The sequence below is a fragment of the Coniophora puteana genome (assembly GCF_000271625.1).
Source record: "Coniophora puteana RWD-64-598 SS2 unplaced genomic scaffold CONPUscaffold_1, whole genome shotgun sequence".
NCBI lineage: Eukaryota > Fungi > Basidiomycota > Agaricomycetes > Boletales > Coniophoraceae > Coniophora > Coniophora puteana.
Window position 1 is genome coordinate 2,256,920 of NW_006913053.1, and position 12,380 is coordinate 2,269,299.

Here is a 12,380-nt window from a genome sequence, read left to right on the forward strand (position 1 = left end):
ACAATGCCAGCCCACGTGATCGGTGGACAGAGGAACGGTTCGCGGTCTGACAGGCGCAGATCACGTCGAGAGCGTCGTTCGTAGCACCCGGGGTAGTAGAAAGATAAGGAATAAACCATTGTAAGGTGAGCTAGATGACTACACACACTAATTAAGCGTAGTTTTGCTGAGCCTCGAAAATAGGATTGTATAACATCGCACACTATGCTCGGCGGCTAGGCACGCGGATGCACATCAGACATCTTCACTTCCCATTTACCCCGTATTCAATTAATTTTGTATTATGGACATCACGATTCCCCGAGCTGTTAACTTGATCTTATATAGTTCTTGCTTTTCGAAGCGCACACCGAAATGCTGCCGGTGACATCTGTCACTGCACTGCATATATTTTGAGTTTATTGTGAGATGGGCTTCATGTATATTCGCAGTCCGCCATGACGATAAACAACGCCTATGATCCTACAATTTCTCTGATTCCAAGGGAGTCAAAAACTACCAATAACTTAAGGCTCGAGCCGCTTGGGATCTCTGGGAAACAGCGACGCCCTTCTGATGTTGTTCAACTTCAAGTAGAGCATCAGGACACGTTCCAAGCCAATGCCGCCTCCGCCGTGGGGCGGGCATCCCAAGCGGAAACCGTCGAGATACCCCTTCATGGAGGCGGGGTCGATGCCCTTCTTTTTCATAGCCTCCTCGAGGAACGGCGCATAGTGAACACGCTGCCCACCGGACAGGATCTCTTCGCCACGCATGAAGAAATCGTAAGAGTTTGACAAATTCTGCACAACTTCAGCGTAACGTCGCACACAGATCCGTCGTTACTTACGGGGTCATCCGCGCTAGGCATCGCGTAGAACGGCCTCAGCTCCATCGGGAACCTGTCGACAATGAAGTAGTCGGTATCATATTTCTCCTTGACAATCCTGCCGAGCCTGCGTTCGTTTTTCGTGCTAGAAGGGGCTGTTAGGCGAGAATGACACATCATAACACTAGCTTACTTGATATCATCCAAGTCTGAGCGGTCGACACCATCCTCCACGAGCAGATCGGTGGCCTCTTTGAATGACAGGATCAAAGTTCCTTCCGGTCCTTCTCTCCACTTGAACTCATCGGCCTCAAACTGCTTCTTGATCACACCAATTTCCTTGGAATATTTCTCTCGAAGGCCACGGAAGATGGACTTGAGCATCTCGTCGAGGAGGTCGCGCACTTCATGGTAATGTTCCTCAATCACCATCTCGAGATCAAGCCCAGTAAACTCCGTCATGTGGCGATGAGTGTTGGAATCCTCAGCACGGAAAACAGGTCCAATTTCGTAGACACGCTCAAAGTCGGCAGCAATGGCCATCTGCTTGGCGAGCTGTGGCGATTGCGCAAGGAATGCGTTGCCTACCTAATGTCAGAGAAATTTACATTGAAGGTGACATCGTGCAATGCCTCACGTTTGAAGTAGTCGACCTTGAACACCGAGGCGCCAGACTCGGTGGCAGCACCCTGGAGTTTAGGACTATGGATCTCCACAAATCCTTGGTCATTAAGGTATTGGCGGAAAAGGTTGGTGATTCCATGTTGAAGTCGGAAGATCGCTTGGTTTGTTTGGGTCTGATAAACTGGAGATCAGCAAGATGGTGCTGATCACTTGTCCTAGACTCACTCGCAAATCCAGGACGCGGTTATTGAGCCGCGTTTCGAGAAGAACTCTGCTGAACTGGCCCTCTACCTCTGGGGCGGACTCGGATCGTGTGGCATCTTCCAGAGAAAAAGCCAGGCGGTCTTCCAAGCCAGAGATAAGCCAGAGCTATGGATCGGCTATTAGCACCTTTCTCCAATTCCGATCGGGGTGAATCAGCTACCTCCCGAATGTGGATCTCGACATCGTCGATACTCGCGCTGATAATTGGCTCAGGAGCCTTCATGATGGTGCCCTCTATGAGGACAATACTTTCGTCCGCCAGAGAAGTGGCCCATTTGACCATCTGCGTACTGACTTGGTCATCAGTGACTTGAAGTAAAGCCTGGACGGTGTCCGTCCGCTGACGAAGGTTGAGGAACACCATGCGCTTTCCCTGAGCGCGAGATGTCTGGATACGCGCACGTAAGGTGACATGCTCGCCATCGTTCTGGGCGGTTAGCTTTGATAAATCTGTCCTTGCGCGACCCGGGCGAGACTGGGATTGGTGCATCGGCAGCTCTCCATAGTGATTGGTGGCATAGTCCTAGGCGTAAAAAGTGAGCGTTGACACGATGGGGCAGTGGAAGACAAACGTACGGGTTCAGCAGCTTCCGCTTGTGCCTTCTCCTTTTCAGCCTGTTCTTGTTTTGCTGCCTTTTCGGCTTTCTTCTTCGCCTTTTCAGCTTCCTTGGCTTGTTTCTTCAGAGCATTCTTGGAAGGACCGTCCTTGCCGTCTGCAGGGTCGGATCTTGGAGAATCAGATGTATCATTCAGTGAATTGTGCGATGATGTACCCACTGCTTGTCGCCTGCCTGTGCTGTGCTGGGTTGGGCGTCAGAGGGAGTGCTGTGTCAAGAATGAGGCATTGAATTGATCTAATTGATAGAACGCCTACTCTTGAGATTCTTTAGGCTCTGGAGAGCTGGACAAAGGCGTGAGATGTCAGATGTGGACCGAGTTAGAGGACAAGAACGCGTACTCTGGGCCGTCGTCCTTATTTTTCTTGGGCTTGATAGAGCCAATGGCAGACTTGACCTTGTCTTTGACCTTGTCAGTCAGTTCAGACATGATGGAGCGAGGATGAGGTGGTGGGGCGACGAGGTCAAGGGCCTTGTAGGAAACCTAATAGAAGGCTGAGTCGTCCAATCACTATGACGCGCAAGGAGTCAAGTGATTATCTTATCTACGTTCACCCCTAATGCAGGGTTAGGGTTTACTAACCGCCTCGTGAGTATTACAATCATGGTGGCTTCTTCGGCCGCCCACGACGCTGATCATGCACAGTACTGACAATTATTTGAACGTGGTTCCCAGGTGCAGCCCTGTACATGTGTGACGTATATATGGACATGAATATTCTCGTGCATCCCCTTTCTTGCCTCGCTGACCCCGCACCTGCACAAACTGCGACTCCGGCCGCAGAGCACCGTTAACTGCGGTCATGATGGAGGTAACAACGCATCGCACTCGGACGAAACCGGACTCGAGTCGTTTCAACTGACATTGCCACATTATCCCCGAACTTGGCAAGGCATAACTTTTCCTCCGCATCCTTAAGCTTGGAAAGACAACCCGCCGCTCTCTACTCTCTTCTTCAACCTTTTCACTTCCATCTCTTCTCCAACATGCTCGCCATCCATGCTACGCGTCGCGCACCCGCCCTCATGCAGAGAGCTGCCCTCTCAACCTGGTCGGCAGTTCCCGCTGGTCCTCCCGACCCGATTCTCGGTACGTAACCGACCGCTCTCTGGTCAGCTCAAACCCCCCTCACCCCTCTTCCTCTTACAGGCATCACCGAGGCCTTCAAGGCCGACACCGACTCTCGCAAGATCAACCTCGGTGTGGGTGCCTACCGTGATGAAAACGGCAAGCCTTATGTTTTGAACGCCGTTAAAAAGGTTTGTTACACCACAAATCTAGCTCATGTACCACATCCTCTTACACATATCTTCATTCAAGGCTGAGGAGATAATCACCGCCGCCAAGCTTGACAAGGAGTACCTTCCTATCACTGGTCTTGCCTCGTTCACCAAGAACGCTGCAAAGCTTGCCTACGGCGCTGAGAGCGTCCCCCTTAACCAGAACGCGGTATGCATTGTATGATGTCTTCATGTATTGTACATCAGCTGACATCTTGTGCTCAGGTTGCTGTCACGCAAGCCATCTCTGGTACTGGTGCGCTCAGGATTGGTGGTGCATTCTTAGCTAGACATTATCCTGGCGCCAAGGCTATCTACCTCCCTACACCTTCGTGGGGCAACCACAAGCCTTTGTTCATGGACTCTGGCCTCGAAGTTCGCCAGTACCGTTACTTTGATAAGAAGACGGTCGGCCTTGACTTTGCTGGCCTTAAGGAAGATCTCAAGGTTCGTACTTCGTAGCAGGTATCTACACAGTGGTGCTTACCCATGCGCAGAACGCTCCAGAGGGGTCTATAGTCCTCCTTCACGCTTGTGCCCACAACCCGACCGGTGTTGATCCTACCCAGGCTCAGTGGGCAGAGATTTCCGACGTTATCGCTGAGAAGAAGCTCTTCCCCTTCTTCGACATGGCATACCAGGGCTTTGCTTCTGGTTCGACCGACCGCGACGCCTTTGCGGTTCGCCACTTCGTCAAGCAGGGTCACCAGGTTGCGCTCGCACAGTCATTCGCCAAGAACATGGGTCTCTACGGTGAACGTGTTGGTGCCTTCTCTCTGACGACGAAAGACGAAGAGGAGAGGAAGCGCGTGGACAGCCAGATCAAGATCATCGTCCGCCCCATGTACTCCAACCCTCCGCTTCACGGTGCCCACATCGCGAACACCATCCTCAGCAACCCCGAACTCTACACGGTGTGGGAGGGCGAGGTCAAGGGTATGGCCGACCGCATCATCAGCATGCGTGAGCGTCTCTACGAGCTTTTGACTAACGGCTTCCAAACTCCCGGCGAGTGGGGCCACATCAAGAGCCAGATTGGCATGTTCAGGTAAGCTGGCTGGCATGTGAACCATCCGGAGCCTGTTCTGAATCCACGCCGTCCTTTAGTTTCACTGGTCTGAAGACCGAGCAGTGCAAGACATTGGCTGAGAAGGCTCACGTATACATGACTATGGATGGCCGCATTTCGATGGCCGGCTTGAACGGCAACAACATCGAGTACTTTGCGGAGAGTGTTGACGCCGCCGTCAAGGGCAAGCTCTAGAGACAGTCTGTCAACATGCTTGAAGGCGTCGTGGCAGCATAACTTATATGATAGAGTCTGGTATTCATTGTTGTTGTTGTCAGTAATACAGGGTCAATATATACTAACCTTGACCACTTCGTTCCACTGTAGTATATCAAAATGACGTTCGCGTACGTAGGTGTATGTGCATGTGTCCAACAAAGTGATTCCGAGTAATGGAGTGATTATATCGAGTCAGCCATATAACGAGGCAGTAATCAGCTCAAAGCTTCTCGTCCGGCGAAGCTGCTTGCGTTTGCTCCCCTGCATCATTGGCCTCATCTTTGACAGATGGTTCCATTGCCACACCAACCGACTGAATTTCTTTCTCAACCACTTCTTTCTCGCTAACCGTCTCAGCGCTAGACACTGTCAATGATTCCTCGATGCCTTTGGTTATCCTGTCGACTTCTTCGTCTGACGTCTCTTCCACGGGCTTCTCAACCTCAACGCTGTTGATGGTGGTAGCCCATTCTTCATCCAATTCCTTCTCCCAACCCAACTCTCGACAAAGCTTCCTCACTATCTCGTCACACTTGCCTAGGCAGACGATGTCAGCCTTTCGATTGAAATGTCCCACCTCGTCCATATTGATGAGGACCCTCGGGCAGATGTCAGGAACAAGCTCTGTGAGCGAAGCGAACGGGTGCACTGTCAGCGATGTGCCCATGACTATGAGCAGATCTGCACGGCGCAGAGACGGGATGGACAGATGGAACTCGGTCGGTAGCTGCAACGCTTTTGATGAGGTATGACTCAAACAACCCATAAGTATGATCACTGACTGCTTCGCCGAAGAAGACAATATCCGGCTTTACCAGACCTTTGCACTTCTCGCACCGCGGAATGGAGGCGTCTGCGACAACCTTTTTCATCTTGTCGCTGTCGAACTCTCGCTTGCAATCTATGCATCTCTGCGTTGCAAAGCTTCCATGAGCCTCAATGATCTTCTTGGGGGGCACACCGGCCCGACGTTCGAGGGTATCGATGTTTTGAGTGAAGCAGGTGTGCAGCATCGAGTGCCTGTGCAGCAACTTGATGAACGAGTGGGTGAGCGTGGGCCTGTAACGGCCCGGGTAGAGCTCTTTCGCTAGTGTATAGACTTGGGGATGTGTCAAGGATATGTGGGAGCCACGATTGTGCGACATGGGGGCTTACACGGGACGGGATTCCGGCGGAAGAAGTCGATCTGGAAGACGGCTTCGGGAAATGGTAGCTTCAGCCTAGCAAGATTTGCCTTCAAAGAGTTGAGCACACTCATCGAGCGGAGCCAAAAGCGACGGCAGTTACATATAGACCTATAGTACCAATTGTGAGTGCGTCCATTCACGTTTCCGGTCTACACACCAGTCTCAGGCGATCGAAAATCCGGGATACCAGCCGCAGTGCTAACACCTGTCCGGTGATTGTCATTAGGATGATGGCAATGAGAAAACTTGTCCTCAACCTGCTCCTAGCTAATACGGAAGGCAAAGATCATTGAGTTCGCTATGCACGAATGCAAACTGTGGAGAAAGTCACCATGAGGAAGACATTTTTACAAGCATCCGATGCCATATACTGTGCTACGCCCTTGAGGTCTGCACTCTTCAACGGCGATGCATTGTCCTGAGGGGCCTTGACTTTCTTGCTCATGCCGACACCCACAGTTTGCTAGCTGAAGGAGATAACTATGCAGCGTACGAGGAAAGTATCCGAACGGTGGGACATATGCATAAGCGCTAAGCGCTTAAGCTAAGCCCCGGAGATCCGCGGTATTTATAACTTGTACTGAACGTAGATAAGTATGGCATCACTTGACTGTACACCAGAGTTTGGAGTTCCATATCAGCTGCTAGTCAGTGAGTTCACTATAAGATTCAATCTTATAACAAGTTATGTACCCGAAATTACATATACAAACTTGCTATAGAATTCCTCATGATCAAACTTTAATAAATATTTAACTTAATGCCTCTCGTGTATACCCAGCATAAACCCAAGAAACTGTTCTAACAAAAAAAAAGTAAACCCTGGATCGAACCAACAACCTCATGAAGTGGCAGACAGTAGCTTACCCACTGCACCACGGTGTTGATGATCAGTGGTGTGCAAAGTGTTATATAATGGAATTTTAATGGACTTAGTGAGATTTGAGCAACTTGACCCCCAAGATGCAAGGCATGCTCATAAGAATTTCGCTAAGTCCACTGAGAGCAGGCCATATAAACTGTCCGTAAGCATTTTCTAACGGCACAATGATGTAGTGGGTAAGTAGCTGGTCATCATCTGCTGACGAGGTGGTCTGTTCGAATCCGAATGAACTCAAGAATGTTTTACTATCCTGTTTTTATAAACCAGGTTTAATTGATTATTTTGTACTTACACAGCCACATTATAGAATGGCTAGTTACAAGCTGATTGTCGGTATACTAGCTATCACTAGCTGTTCGGCCCGGCTATAAGAACGGTGGGATCCTATACATTTCATATGGAGTATTTTAATACAATCAGCCATGTAATCGTAGCTACTTTGGAGGTCGAAACTCCGGTGGTAATTGCCACAATGCATAAATTCCAGCTGCCCTTCGCCATGCAGTGCACTTTCAAAATCTAGAGCGGCCCTTATCTTACATGTAAGCTTCAAGGGATATATTGCAAGCGCTATGCACAATATCTTTACATGCTTTAGTCGTGCAGAGACAATTGCAACGCCAATACGTATATTTTGTCAACCTAACTAGATATCTAGATCTTCATCCGGATCATCGTCATCGATGTCATCCGCTGAATCCGGGTCGTAAAGGATGGTGGACGTAGATGGTCCCGTGGCAGAATCAGACTTGCCTAGTTGTCCAAATGAATATCTGGTTAGTCCTCAGTTATATACAGCAAAATCAAGGTACCTTGACTTGGATGAGCGTATGGTAAGGGAACTTCTGCTCGAGACTTTTCTTGGGATGGTGTAAGATTCAAGTTGAAGGTAGTGAGATGTTGAGCTGCATCGTCATTGCTTGGTCGCTGATGAAGGCCGGTGAATGAAGATACGGTTTCAAGAAACAAACTAATCACCTCTTGTAGCTGCTTGTATGCCCATAAATCCTTCAAGCTTTCCAGGTTAGTGATGTTAGTGGGATGGTCATTTTTCCAACCCTCCAACGACCTTTCGATAGTCCGTCGGCGACCTTCTGTCCTGATGACCAATTCGAGGACGAACTCTCGGTGCAGAACTTTATTCCCTCTAACCCAGTGCTCGCACCAAGCACCACCGTTTGAACCCGAGCCGTCCGCGCTATATACAAGCTTGTCTGCTTCATACGTGCGCCGAGAGAATGGGATGAAGAGACTCCAGAACTTCTCGTTGGGACTCGACGGATCGTATTTCGTCATGTAAATTGATGAAAGGTGCGAGAGAAGCTCGGGAGGATGTGCAATCACATGCGCCAGCGAAGACGAGAAGGTCGCCTGGGTTACCATGTCCAGGATAGTGCAGGGCAAGGAATGTAGGATCAATACGCCTCCCTCTTAGAGAAATGTTTAGAACCTAGTATTGGAATGAGAAAATGTGAGCAAGAAACATACGGGACCGTGACGTTATGACTTTGAAAAGAAGGCACAATAGTTTGTAGGCCTTGCTATCAGACTCCAAGTCGGAAACGAGCGTATCGACCGAGTCAATGACGACATTCAGACTGTCTGCATTAGCTACGCGACTGAGTTAGGAATGATCTGCTCGGAGCAATGTGTTCAAAGCGATACACACCATCATTGACAATAGCGAGGAAGCTGTTTTCCAAGTCGGCCTTAGGCGAACTGAACCCTGGAACAAAGCTGGTGTAGTCGTGGACTCGTATATGGTCTGGGCTTGCTTGTCCACCCTGCATTAGACTTGAAGGAGGATACAGCAGGCAGAACAGTATCGTCTGAGTTGAATCATCACGAATCAGCACATTACGGAGCACAGGAAGACATGACTGGGCATTTGAAGATTGTAATAGGATGAGCGGATGTTGCCCCTTGAATGTGGGCAAGTCATCCGTGATGAAAGATGAAAGAGAGGCCATGATTAGGCTCCGATCTCAGTGCTTAGATCCGCTGGCCAGCTGGTTGACGTGTTACAGTAAGTAAATTCACTGTACATAACGGCAGAGAGGACGAAATACGGCAGAGAACGTATGGAACTACACTATATATAACATTTAAACGTTCCCTGTTGCCGATGTGGCATTCAGGTCGTGGAAAGGCAGCACTCTCTCCATTTTGCCCGCGATAACGTACAAAGTTGGACTGCCCAGCCGTAAATCCCGACATTTCTTATGGTGTTTCCATGTTTAAAACCAATGTCGATCAATGACTGTCGTACGTAGCCATTCAGCACTGAAGACTCGATCTGTACCTCTCGAATATTGTGTTCATCATGGAACGTATGCTGTAAGGCGTGCTTCATCAGGTCATTTTGGATATTGGTTTTCCGGTAGGGCTCGTCGACGAAGAAATGCCGAATTTTTGCTGACCGAGAATCGGACTTCAGCCGGTCTTTTGTGTTGGCTTCGGGGTTAGAGTCTTGATCAACGCCCAATGCGTCTACGGCAATAAATCCGACAATCTTCGCGTTGAACTCAAGGATGAAAAATGAAGACGGCGGCGTTTTTGAATAATGGTCGAGTATGTTACGAAGATCGGGACGACGAAGGACTGCTGCCGTGTGCTCCTCGAAAGATGGTCTGTTATTCCTAATGGTGGATCATGAATAAAAGAGGGTGTGGAATAAGCAGGGAGAGAAATAATACCAGTCTAGGAGATACAAAAGAGCTATACCCCAGCATCCAAATGCAGGCAAGGGAAGCAAATAGCCTGCCCAGCCGAACTCGGGTTTTGGCCCCCATCCCAATGATTGAGTCATTATAGCCGACAAAGCAAGCCACAACGCCAACGTGATAGGATGGAAAGCAGCTAAAGCAATATGGTTCAGTAACTCAGGGTGCGGATTGCGATTGAAACAATATATTACATCGCCTATTAGCCTCAGCGAGACCTTCCATGAGGGCTCTACCAATAAACAACCTTACAGCTTTCTCGTCCGAGGTTATGTAGGGCCGGATTCTGAGGGAGGCATCGCGCATCCTGGGCAGTTGGGGAAGGAAGGGGGAGGTTTAGCAACAGGTTGAGCAAGCATCATGATCCCGCTGGTAGGACCAAAGCAGGTATGCATAAAACGGCAGGACGCACGTTTGTGCATCAGAGTGCACGTGCTCTGGTGGTAGGCGCTTACATTTGCGCGGGGATGTACTGGGTGTAAAGGTACTGGGAAGGAGAAGAGGTGGGTGAAATGGAGGGTCAGGACAATCAGAAGCTTTGAACGCAAGGTATACGGCCGACTTACACAGATGGGGCCGCACGACCACGGGTTCTTCGGGTACTGCACAACCATCTATACCAACCGAATCGTCTGCGTGCCCCTACTATGAACCCGTGCTATCGCGCACATACATCCCACAAGTATGCCCCTAGTACGTATACGATGCCCATTAGAAACTTCTATGCCTCAATAAAGACCCGGCCGATGAGATTATCCTCCGTAATATTCTCGGGACGGAGAAAGGCATCTCAGCCCATAGCGGAGTTCCTTCAGAAGACAGGTGATTCCAGTGTTCTCTCGCTTGGGAAGTTCCTCCAGCAGAATATATATAACGCCAGCTTATATCGGTACGTTATCACTGATCAGCACTCTGACAGCACCCATCACATAGTGATCCCACATCTTCATCATGCTCGTCAGTAAAACACTCCATGATCTTCCGACCAAACTCGATAATGGTCGTCCCATGAGAGTATACGTCATAGCCCCTGTCTTGCCGGACTACCCTCAAGCCAAGTTCCCAGGTAGAATCTGCCTGCATACATATGTGTACTTTATCCCCCGATGTTGACACTATCGTCTAGGTGTCGTTTGCTTTAGGTTTGATCAACGTACCGATAGATCGACGAAACCTCACTCTAGACTCCTTGAAGTGAAATCTATCAAGTCACCGGTCCAGTCGAACGTTTCGCTGGCCAAATTGCGAGCCACGGCTACGTTGTCGGTCTGTCATCCATTATTAAACAAGGTTTACCCAAAGCAAATATCCGCTGACGTACTGCAAAGCCTGCCCATCATCCTATCACGAGTTTGCAGGGCCTGAACCGCTATCGTACGACACGGAAGGTAAGTGGTGTGCTGCCAGCTTCACCTCATTAAGGCTGATAAGTGCATAGGTACCGACAAAGGCAATGATTACAAGGTGACATCACACAGATATTGTGTTGAAGCAGCCCATGCTGACCGGAAGATACAGATACAGAAAACAATCGCGGCTTTCGACGAGGTTAAATACCGATTAGAACATTGCCTCACCATTCTAATACACATACTTTGCTTGTAGGATGCAACTCTAGCCATCGACCTCCTCGTTTCTCACCCCAACTGCAACGGGCGAATTGCGGGTAAGGAGTGTTTACTGGTTCAATCATTATTGGTGCGGTCGCCAACGTCTTTCCAGCGACAGGAATGTGTCTCGGTGGGCATCTGGTAAGCAGGTTCTAAGCCACAATCGTCGATGCTGGGTTGAGTTGATTTTTGAACAGGCATTCCGGGTGAGATCAATGCTCCGGGTGCATCTCCTGAGATTGTGGTCTAATGTAACTAGGCCACTTTTGATCCTCGGGTTCTTTCGTCGGTTTGCTTCTTTGGCACCGATATCCACAGTGCAACGTTAGGAAAGGGAAAACAGGATGATACACTCGCTCGTGTCCGCAAAGGTGAATTGACGGATAACGGTGAACTAGTGGTGCGTCGGTCGAGATGTCCCTGTCAAATCGTTCATTAAGCGATTGATGGTTATTCTAGATGATCTTTGGCAAACAAGTACGTCAACGCACTTGCTGTCACTTGTGCATGATTCATCTCGTATCAGGACACACACGTTCCTCGAGCTGGACGAGATCTTATACGCTCAACGATGGAGGACGCTAATGTGACGTTCTCGGTAAGCAATTCGTGACCCGACTAGTGCTGTCTCGTCTTAATATGTCCTCTCTAGTGGCTGGAAGTTCAGGCCCAACATGCCTTTATCCGCGACGAGTCGTCAAAGGGTCGATGGGATGCGGCACTTACAAGGTCTATGTTCACATTCTTGATGGAGGTGTTTGAACGCACCGTTGGAAGGGACTTGGGTCCTCGAATTGCTTCCGGGAAAGTTGCAGAACACGTTTGCTGAGAAACTAACCCATCCCTGAAGGGAATTATATCGGTGTTATCCTGTTCTTCTTTGTTGTTTCTAAGGTGTATAAGTAGCACGCATGCATGTACAAGCCGTAGCCCATTTGGTGCGCTCAAGGGTCGATATTCTGCTTTGTTAGTCATAATGCTCCGCAGTGGACGATCCCGATGCTTTTTTTAACGCAGTATATGCCTCGATGTACTCGACGATACCTCTACGGGGCTGCAACGGGATTTTCCTACTCATTGCGTCCGATTTTGCGA

The 12,380-nt window shown here is 49.4% G+C and overlaps 5 protein-coding genes across 5 annotated transcripts; 2 read left to right on the plus strand and 3 right to left on the minus strand.

Moving 5' to 3' along the window:
* Positions 1-506: 506 nt before the first annotated feature.
* Positions 507-2,743, minus strand: CONPUDRAFT_86622 (aspartyl-tRNA synthetase; the record flags this gene model as incomplete). Its single annotated transcript, XM_007765183.1, has 10 exons — positions 507-782; positions 830-953; positions 1,002-1,392; positions 1,446-1,605; positions 1,658-1,801; positions 1,857-2,219; positions 2,273-2,423; positions 2,474-2,521; positions 2,571-2,597; positions 2,655-2,743. 10 exons carry the CDS (start codon positions 2,741-2,743, stop codon positions 507-509), a joined length of 1,773 nt encoding a protein of 590 aa, XP_007763373.1.
* A 564-nt stretch (positions 2,744-3,307) lies between these two features.
* Positions 3,308-5,981, plus strand: CONPUDRAFT_78940 (uncharacterized protein). The gene is made up of 7 exons (XM_007764591.1): positions 3,308-3,403; positions 3,464-3,573; positions 3,635-3,763; positions 3,820-4,041; positions 4,092-4,642; positions 4,702-5,609; positions 5,665-5,981. Exons 1-6 carry the CDS (start codon positions 3,340-3,342, stop codon positions 4,856-4,858), a joined length of 1,233 nt encoding a protein of 410 aa, XP_007762781.1. The 5' UTR covers positions 3,308-3,339; the 3' UTR covers positions 4,859-5,609; positions 5,665-5,981.
* A 1,528-nt stretch (positions 5,982-7,509) lies between these two features.
* Positions 7,510-8,896, minus strand: CONPUDRAFT_134056 (uncharacterized protein). Its single transcript, XM_007765212.1, has 5 exons — positions 8,622-8,896; positions 8,441-8,563; positions 7,931-8,382; positions 7,765-7,879; positions 7,510-7,705 (listed from the first exon to the last, which is right to left on the minus strand). Exons 1-5 carry the CDS (start codon positions 8,740-8,742, stop codon positions 7,599-7,601), a joined length of 918 nt encoding a protein of 305 aa, XP_007763402.1. The 5' UTR covers positions 8,743-8,896; the 3' UTR covers positions 7,510-7,598.
* Positions 8,897-8,972: 76 nt separating this feature from the next.
* Positions 8,973-10,006, minus strand: CONPUDRAFT_95409 (uncharacterized protein). Its single transcript, XM_007765213.1, has 3 exons — positions 9,870-10,006; positions 9,649-9,811; positions 8,973-9,591 (listed from the first exon to the last, which is right to left on the minus strand). Exons 1-3 carry the CDS (start codon positions 9,979-9,981, stop codon positions 9,087-9,089), a joined length of 780 nt encoding a protein of 259 aa, XP_007763403.1. The 5' UTR covers positions 9,982-10,006; the 3' UTR covers positions 8,973-9,086.
* A 586-nt stretch (positions 10,007-10,592) lies between these two features.
* On the plus strand, positions 10,593-12,355 carry CONPUDRAFT_78943 (dienelactone hydrolase). Its single transcript, XM_007764592.1, has 13 exons — positions 10,593-10,741; positions 10,802-10,817; positions 10,871-10,941; positions 11,004-11,063; positions 11,114-11,139; positions 11,194-11,223; positions 11,281-11,341; positions 11,398-11,426; positions 11,483-11,491; positions 11,545-11,685; positions 11,745-11,762; positions 11,812-11,883; positions 11,938-12,355. Exons 1-13 carry the CDS (start codon positions 10,627-10,629, stop codon positions 12,112-12,114), a joined length of 825 nt encoding a protein of 274 aa, XP_007762782.1. The 5' UTR covers positions 10,593-10,626; the 3' UTR covers positions 12,115-12,355.
* Positions 12,356-12,380: the final 25 nt, after the last annotated feature.